The sequence below is a fragment of the Callorhinus ursinus genome, unplaced genomic scaffold (assembly GCF_003265705.2).
Source record: "Callorhinus ursinus isolate GAN/ISIS: 27379988/994484 unplaced genomic scaffold, GSC_fseal_2.0 scaffold27, whole genome shotgun sequence".
Taxonomy (NCBI): Eukaryota; Metazoa; Chordata; class Mammalia; order Carnivora; family Otariidae; genus Callorhinus; species Callorhinus ursinus.
The window spans coordinates 20,242,531-20,250,738 of record NW_027397089.1 but is presented as its reverse complement, the minus strand read 5'-3'; the positions used below and the strand labels follow the sequence as shown (position 1 = coordinate 20,250,738).

Below are 8,208 nucleotides of genomic sequence, written 5' to 3'. Positions count from 1 at the left end.
TGAAGCACACCCTACTTTACCAGGCAAACACCCTGTGTGAATGCCCCCATTTGGTGGCCCATCGGAAAGGACTCTAAAATCAGAGTGGAGACAGCATCATTACAGACACACATTATATATTCAAAAGTATGTGGTAGACAGTATTTAAGGAGGGGCAAGTGTCCTGTGTTTGCATGGGTGGCCCAAGACCTTTTCTTAGCTGAATTTTAATCTGTAGAGGGAGAGAGAGACATGACAGACGAGGCTGCTGGTCCGACAGGTGGCAAACAGGTTGTGGCTGGGTATCTGTGTTGTTTCTGGAGTTTTAAGTTCCTGGGGTTTGTTCACCGAAACTTCAGGCAGCGGCATATACCCTGGGGATATAGGGATTATATCATTGCCACTTTGGCTGAGCCTCAGCATAAATTACACAGGGAGGAGGGAGCATCCACCCAGTATACTCCCTCCCGGCCTCATTTCCCTCTTGCCAGATGAGGAAACCAGACATCGAACTGAACGTTTAGGAGTGTTTGGTCCTGGAGTCAAATTCCCTGAGCTCCCATCCTGGCTCTGTCAGGTGCCATCTCTGCAGCTTGGTGCACGTTAGCGAGCCTTCCTGAGCTGCCCCAGTTCATCTGTGAATGACATGGCAGAGCCTGGGACTACCTCAAGGGGTTGTTGTATAGGATAAATAAGGTAATTCATGTAATGAGTTTGCATAGTGCCTGGGACATGACGAATGTCCCATAAATGTTAGTTACCCAAGGCTCTCATTTAAAAATTCAAAATAATCTACATTAGTAAGACTGAGCATCCACTGTGCACATATCCTCATGCTCTGGGGGTGACACGGCAGGGGGCAAATCAGAGAAGAATGTGAAGTCTCTTTAGCTGAGATTTGCGGGACAGGCAGAGGAAGGACTGGGAGGCATGGGGAGGGTTCTAGGTGGGGGAGCAGTGTGAGCAAAGGCACGGAGCGGGGAAAGTGAGGGGTCCCGTAGGGGAACCAGTATTTATGATCATGCTTCTGGAGGATAAGGAGCCCAGGAAAGAAGAGGCATGACATGAGAAGAAGCTGGGTTTGAGCCAGCTCATAAGATGACTTTTTGATGAGGGTCTAATGAATTCATTGCCAAGGAAAACTTAATTCAAGTTTTACCTAAAGTTTGATTACCAGATTGCTCCACGTAGCCTATACCGATTCTTGCCACACCTCCTGTCCACTTTGGCATTTCCACCTTACACAGGCTAATTCTCGAGTCTGCATTTTGAGCATACTGCTTGGGTCTCTCCCCAAATGATGATTGCCATAGAAACACAGTATTTCTAAAGAGAAAACCTAGAGCTAGTCAAGAATATAAATTCAAAGGCAAGATCCATGGCATTCAACCAAATAAATGCCCATCCATGTGGCATGCTATGAAGATTTAATTACTGTGCTCAAGATTAAAGTAATATTACTCAAGAGTGGAGAAGCCAAATGTAAATGAAGGAAGTCTTCCTTAAACACCTGATGACCAATTCCCTGAGCTTAGTGAAATGTTCCACTGCATTTATACCCACAATCACCCGATGGTCCTTAAGCACTCATGTAAGCAGGAGAGTGTGGTATTGGGCTGTATTATGTACGGGACAGAGTTTACTGGGTGGTGCTCACAAAGCATACAAGGGTATTAATGTCACGGGAAGATGGCTTTGGGCTAAAGGCAGAGCATCCTTATATGTGCACTTCTAGGCTGTGATCCTGAGCATTAAACCCCAAGCATAGTTTAGATATTTGTTAACGTCTGTACTTGACTGTTTCCTGTTTTCCAACTTCATTACACAATAACCTAAAATATTAGCCATCTGCTCTACTCCAGACCCTAGGGAGAGGAGAATTGAGATGGGGCCAGAGGGGGGTCTTTTCATAAAGTTCTATTTTGGGAAGGATACAGACAAGAAAGTACTTGGGAGTCAGGAAAGGAGATTGCTTTACTAGTCCATAGATTGGCAATTAGAAACCCTGGTCTCTGTGGTTCTGTTTTTCATTATTAAATCCAGACTGAGGATAAACATTTTATTTCCTTTGCTCCTGTCCCTCTTTCCTCTGACTTCACTATATCACCAGCATCCAGTCACCCCGTGTCCTTACTGGGGAGTAAGAGACTGAAAACCAATCCCTTCGTCGCCTTGACGGACCCTCACGTTTTGGGCTTTTGCAGGGGGAGAGAGGAGAGATGGGGGGAACGGAAGACTCTGGCAGGAGAGGCGGCAAAGTGCTCCTGAGCCATTTGCATCAGCTCAGAAGTGAGAATGGAGAATTCAAACCTTTAAGATCTTTTGCAATCTGGCCTTAACCAGTGCTCTCCAATTTCCTACTGTCCCAAATTCTTGGCTCCAGGTATACACCCCCACTCATTGTCCCCTTGCAGAAACCCCTGTAGATTAACTACTCCAAAGCCATTCTGAATATCATTCTCCTTTGCTGCTATAGAGGCTGGAAAGCCAAACACACACTTTCCCCATCTCTGGTGCAGGTGTGGGTGACTCTGTCAGTTCTGGCCCATTAGATTTAAGTGGAAATCTGCTGTGGGGGGGGACTTCTGCCTTTGTTTCCTCATAAAATTAGACGGATACTACCGATACAGCCTTTCCTCCTCTCCCTTTTTTCCTGCCTTAAACATGGATGTGATGGCACGTCCATCACGTGGAGCTGCAGCAACCATCTTGCAGCCATGAGGGAAACAGCGAGGCAAGGGCAGAGATGCAAGCATTGAGCTGCTGAGCCTACTGCTAGATTTCTTGCTATGTAAGAACATAAAAGCGTTTCAGTTTAAGCTGCTGTTGGTTCAGTTGTCTGTTACTTACAGCTTAATTCTTTCCTAAATGTGGCCCTAAAGTAGGTGCTGGGGGTTATAAGGGAGAACAAAGCAGGTATGGGCCTCCTCCTTATTATCAAGAGAGAGAAAAAGAATTAAGTCTCCAAACTGCAAATGGTGGTTTGTATTAAGAAGGAAAACATAAACACAACTTTATGATAGAGAGCTATGGGGGACCCTGGTTTAGACGGAGGGGCCACTGAAGACCTTTTTGAGGAGGAGGGGGTTAAGTTAGGACCTACAGGATGAGAAGGCCCAGCCGCTTGAAAGAGAGAGAGAAAGGGTTTCAGGCAGGCACAATAGTTAGGGTAAGGCCCCAGGGCAATAAAGAGCTTAGTATGTTCAAGGAAGTAAAAGTTCACTGCCGCTGGAGGATCGAAGGAAGACCTTAGAGAGAGAGGAAGGGGAAGGAGTGGTCAGGGGCCAAATCACACCGCCTGGCAGGGCATGAAATGGAGTGTACCCTTCAGTTCAAGGGCAAAGGAGAGTTTTAAAGCCAAGTCCCTCTGGATGTTGCGTAGGAACGGGTCAAAGGGAGGTGGGACCAGTTAGGAGGTCATTGCAGGAGTCCAGGGAAGAGAGATGGTGACATGGCCTAGGGTGGTCCAGTGGAGGCAGACTTGACTCCGTGGCACTTACCGATGTCGTAACACTCACTGGTCACCTCCTCCTCGCTGATTTTCTCGTTTTCCTCCCATACCACTGGCCATGTCTTTTCATTCGTTGTCAGGCTCTTTTCCTCTGCTCTTCTCTGAACATCGGGGTTCCCCTGAGTTCTCCCCTACATTCTCTTCTTACCCCACAGCCTTTCCCTGGGAGCGGCCATAACTGATCCACTCCATCTAGGTATCTTCCTGACCTCCACACACGTCTGCAGCTCAGGTTTCTTCTTTCGCATCAGACCCTCCTTCTAACTGTCTAGGAGACAGCCTCACCCGGGTGCTCCACAGGCCTAACCGCTGTCTTGTGGACACGGCTCTCGATCACCTGCTTCGTGCCTGTGCTCCCTACCACCCACCCCGTCCAAGCCAACTTCCTGGGCACTGCCCTTGACCCCTTCTCCCTCGTCTCCCCTGTTCTGCTTCAAGTCCTGTCGATCCTGTTTCCCTCAAACTGTCCCCTTCTCCCCACCCCCAGGCCACCATCCTAGCTTATAGGCCTCCATCATCTTAGAGTTTTGTGCCTAGTCTTCCTGCCGCCAGGTGCATTCCCTTCTAATCTGTTTACCACACCGAGGACAGAATTTCCCCTTTAAAACACGATGGTATCACGTTCCTGCTCAAAGTCCTTCACTTACTTTTCATAAAGTTCAAACTCTTTGACATGACCTAAGGCCCCCGTGGTTGCACTTTTGTCTTGATCCTGAGCTCAGTGTGTGAGCCTGGGGGCCCTCAGCCGTGTGTGAGGGTCACAACAGTACCTCCCTCACAGGGGGTGTGTGTGGGGTATGGGGGAGGATGTAAGGGGCCCAGCATGGGGTCTGACAGGTGGTCAGGACTCAGTGGCCAGTGTACTTTCCCACTGATCCTCAGAGAGGGGCCCGGCCCGGCCCTCAGAAGAGATCCCTATGCTGAACGGCTGCCAGGAAAGGTGATGGCATAGCTCTCACCCCTTTCCTTAGCAAATCCCATTTTACGTCCAGCGAGAACCCTTCCTCATGAGGATTCAAGCTCATTTTTGTTTCTTTCCTCACTGCTTATGTAGTAACTTTCTGACGGGTGCCAAGGTGGGTTTCTCCCAGAAAACCTGTCCAGTGGTCCCGGGGGTGGGAGTAGGGTGGCGGGAAAGGGGGGAGGCTGTCGACAGGGCAGGGCCTTGGTGCACCCGGGAGGATCAGCAGACTCTCCACGTGCCCTGTAACCTGCCTGGCTCTTCCGTCCTCTTGCTTACCCACACATTCTGTTCCAGCTCAGCCACCTTCCCACCTGCCCCTCACAGCCTTGGAGGGTCCCTTTCCTTCTCTGCAGGCCAAACAGCATGTTCTTCTTCAGCTCATGAAACTGGACCTCAGCTTTTTTTCACCTCACCTTATCCCCACGAATAAATCCTGCAAGCGGATTTCCTGCCTCCAGGGACGTCTATCAGAATGTGATGATTTTTCCCCTTGGTTTACTTTTGTCCCTCCTGGAACCCTTCGTGGACCACAACTGCAAACAGGATCCTCAACTTCCGATCGTAGAATCCCTACAACTTGGTTGCGGTAAATGTCTGTGATGTGGGGATGTTCAAGCATCTGGTCCATATCCTTCCACCCCGGGATCTTTGGTTTTATATTCTGAAGGACTCTGGAACTAAATATGGGATTCCTGTCACAGTAAACATCACCATTAGTACTTATAACGATATTATTTTTAAGACTGTGCAGTCTTGGAAATAACTATACTCAGGATTTGTCTCAGCTGTTTAAGTCAAAGATCTTTATTTTCAGTTTCTTTTCAGACAAAGGTCTTGCAAGAATCACAGATGAAAGATCATGCACAAATCACATTTTTTCCTCCACCACAAAAATACAGGTTCAATCATTTTTAAAGATCAGTTTTGAGTGACCCAGATAGCTGGGAAAATGTTGCTGGATTTTTTTCTGATCTACCACAGAACTTTCTAAGTCAGTTCGAAGGATGCTGTCTATCTTGGCTGTCTGAGCCCCTACCAGGAGAGAGAGCATAGACGGAATATGCGTATTTCATAAAACTGGCAGCACACGGCTTTGAAGGGAAGTTGGTGGAGCTGGAGACACAGTTGGAAGCTGTGCTCCCTTCTCCTCTCAGGAAGCAGACACAGAAACAGATATCCGGGGAGTTGTAGTGCAGCGAATTACTCATGCTTTCACCAGCCAGACCTCATTGCGACGTCCGTAGGGCTTCATGGGAGGGTCATAGCCAGTGCAGAAGTAGACGTCACTCCGGCAGGTGGCCGTGCCCTCCAAGGCAGTACGCAGCTGCGTGGCATGAACTACATAGTCGGCTTCCTTCGCATACCCACCAAACTGCCTGAGACAGAAGAGAGTAAGGGGCTGGTTAAGGGAGGACGTGATCTCCAAGAGAGGGGGGAGTCTTTTTTATTTTTTATTATTTATTTTTATGATTTTTTTAAGATTGTATTTATTTATTTGACAGAGGGGGAGGGGTTACAGGCAGAGGGAGAGCAGAGATGCAGGCTCTTTGCTGAGCAGGGAGTCTGATGCGGGGCTCGATCCCAGCACCCTGGGATCATGAGCTGAGCCGAAGGCAGACGCTTAACCGACTGAGCCACCCAGGCGCCTTTTCTTTTCTTTTTTTTTTTTAAGATTTTATTGAGAGCTGGGAATCTTTAAAAAAGGAAGTCACTTGCTACTCTCACTATGACAATCATGCTAGAGCAGTAAGATGGCACATCTGCCACTCCCTGGATGGGTGGATTTGACCCCCCACCCCGAGCCTCAGATCCTCGTTTGTGCACCTGGGATGTGCTGTATTTTTCCTCCAAGGTTGTGATGAGCATTAAATACAATAATGGATGTGAAAAACTCTAATGCAGAGCCTGAAATATGGCAGTCAAGTACTAAGTGTGAGCTTCCCTCTCCTTCCTGAAATGTTCCCGAGTGATGGTAGGCTACCCTTCCCCTAGGCCGTGCCTTCGCCCTTCTCTCTAGCTCTCCTGCCTTGGCATCTCCTCCTCCAGGACCCTCTGTCTCCAGCTGGGGAAGGAGGAAGATGCGGGGGCTTTAGTTATAGCTTAGAGCTGCAGCTAATGCTTCTCCCCCAGCAGATCCTTTCTGATGAGTGAGCACATCACACTCACTGATGAGTGACAAGTAGCAGCTTTGTTAAAAACACAGAGTGACCAAAGGCAAGGACCCAAGGAAGTCTTGGGAGGCCCCCTGGCAAGCTTTAAGCATGTCCCAAATAAAGAAATCACTTCTAATAAATCCCTTCTCTTGCACAGATCATGAAAGCCTTCTTTTTCTAGTAAGTAAAAAGACTTTCCTAAATCAGGCTTTTCTCTTAATGGCAGAAAGTGGGGACAGAGAAGGAATAAAGCTTGCCTTTTCAAGATGATTATTTCCCTCCTTACATCATCTGCCTACGCTCCAAAATTCATCCTGTGGCCTACCCTAAATATACCACTCTAAATCTGAGTTGCACTAAAATCTTTATTAGAGTCAAATATGTCCCCATTTCTAATGAGCTTTATGACTCAAAAGTCTGAATCTGCACCAGGCCAAGATTAGGCCAAATGCATTATTTTTGGTGGGGTTCTCTGAGTCACGCTTTGGTCTTTTATAAGTGGTTAGTCATGCTCGACAAGCATTCAGCATGTTGATTACAGGGTTATTGATGTAAAAACACCCAGGATTTCATCTTTAAGGGATTGGTTCTTCCAACGTCTAGACAATCACTACAGTACACAGACAGAGCCAAGACCAATTTGGAACAGAAGAGGCTTGGTTCAAGGATATTGAAGAAAGATCATAAGGCAGATGAGGAAAGTTGAACTCTAGCTTCACTGAGGCTCGAATGAGAGGAAACTGGATTAGTAGACCGAGGATGGACATTAAGGATAAAGACTGTTCGGGCAATAAAAGCCAGCAAGACAACGGAATTACTTTCAAACAACGTCTATAGGTTGAGAACCACTTGCCTGAGACGAATCAGATGTTGAATGTAGGAGCAGGTGTTGTGTGCCCCCTGCATCCCGCACTCGTGCTGTGACACTCGATTATTATCCTTGAAAATGAGCCATGTTGGCTCTTTAGGCTACTGGGTTTCACAAACATCCGAAGAAAGAGTGGTCCTCAAATACCTTCACTCATCAGTCAGTGGCAAAAGGGCTAGCTGTGTGCTCAATCCTACCTCGGCCCCTTTCTAGCTCATGGTCTTGGGCAAATGCTTTAACTCTTCTAACCTTCAGGTCCTTCAACTGTTGAATAGGGCTGACTGTATCCATCTTCGAAGGCTATTGTGAAGATGAAGGGAGACAAGATGGCGGATTGCTCAGCACAGTGCCGGCTCACGAGTAGGCCCACAACAAACAGGAGCTATTACTGTTGCTTTGCAATTGCTCCGGACAGCCATCCAGTTCCCTGCCTCCTGGGGTGAGGGGCATGACAGGGATCTCAAGTAATTTCAGGAACCCAGGAAGAGAGCCTAGTGATGAAGAGCTGGCTCGATGAACACTCTCATCTTCTTGACTGGGCCTTCTCTCAAAACCCTATTGAGTCTTTAACCCCACTCCCCCTTCCCATTCTTTTTCCTTTTTTCTCCTTGCTCTTTCTTTTCTTTTTCACTCTCTTCCCCTTCCTCCCTCCCTGTCTTTCTTTCTTTTTCTTTCTTCTTTCTTTCTTTCTTTCTTTCTTTCTTTCTTTCTTTCTTTCTTTCTTTCTTTCTTT

General features: G+C 47.5%; 1 protein-coding gene across 1 annotated transcript in view; it reads right to left on the bottom strand.

Annotated features, from left to right (window-relative positions):
- Nucleotides 1–5,242: 5,242 nt before the first annotated feature.
- HEBP1 (heme binding protein 1) overlaps nucleotides 5,243–8,208 on the bottom strand; it is a 25,822-nt gene continuing 22,856 nt past the window's right edge. Inside the window, exon 4 of the mRNA XM_025879807.2 lies at nucleotides 5,243–5,830. Coding sequence (XP_025735592.1) covers nucleotides 5,659–5,830 — 172 coding nt within the window. The 3' untranslated portion in view covers nucleotides 5,243–5,658. The remainder of the gene's footprint in view (nucleotides 5,831–8,208) is intronic.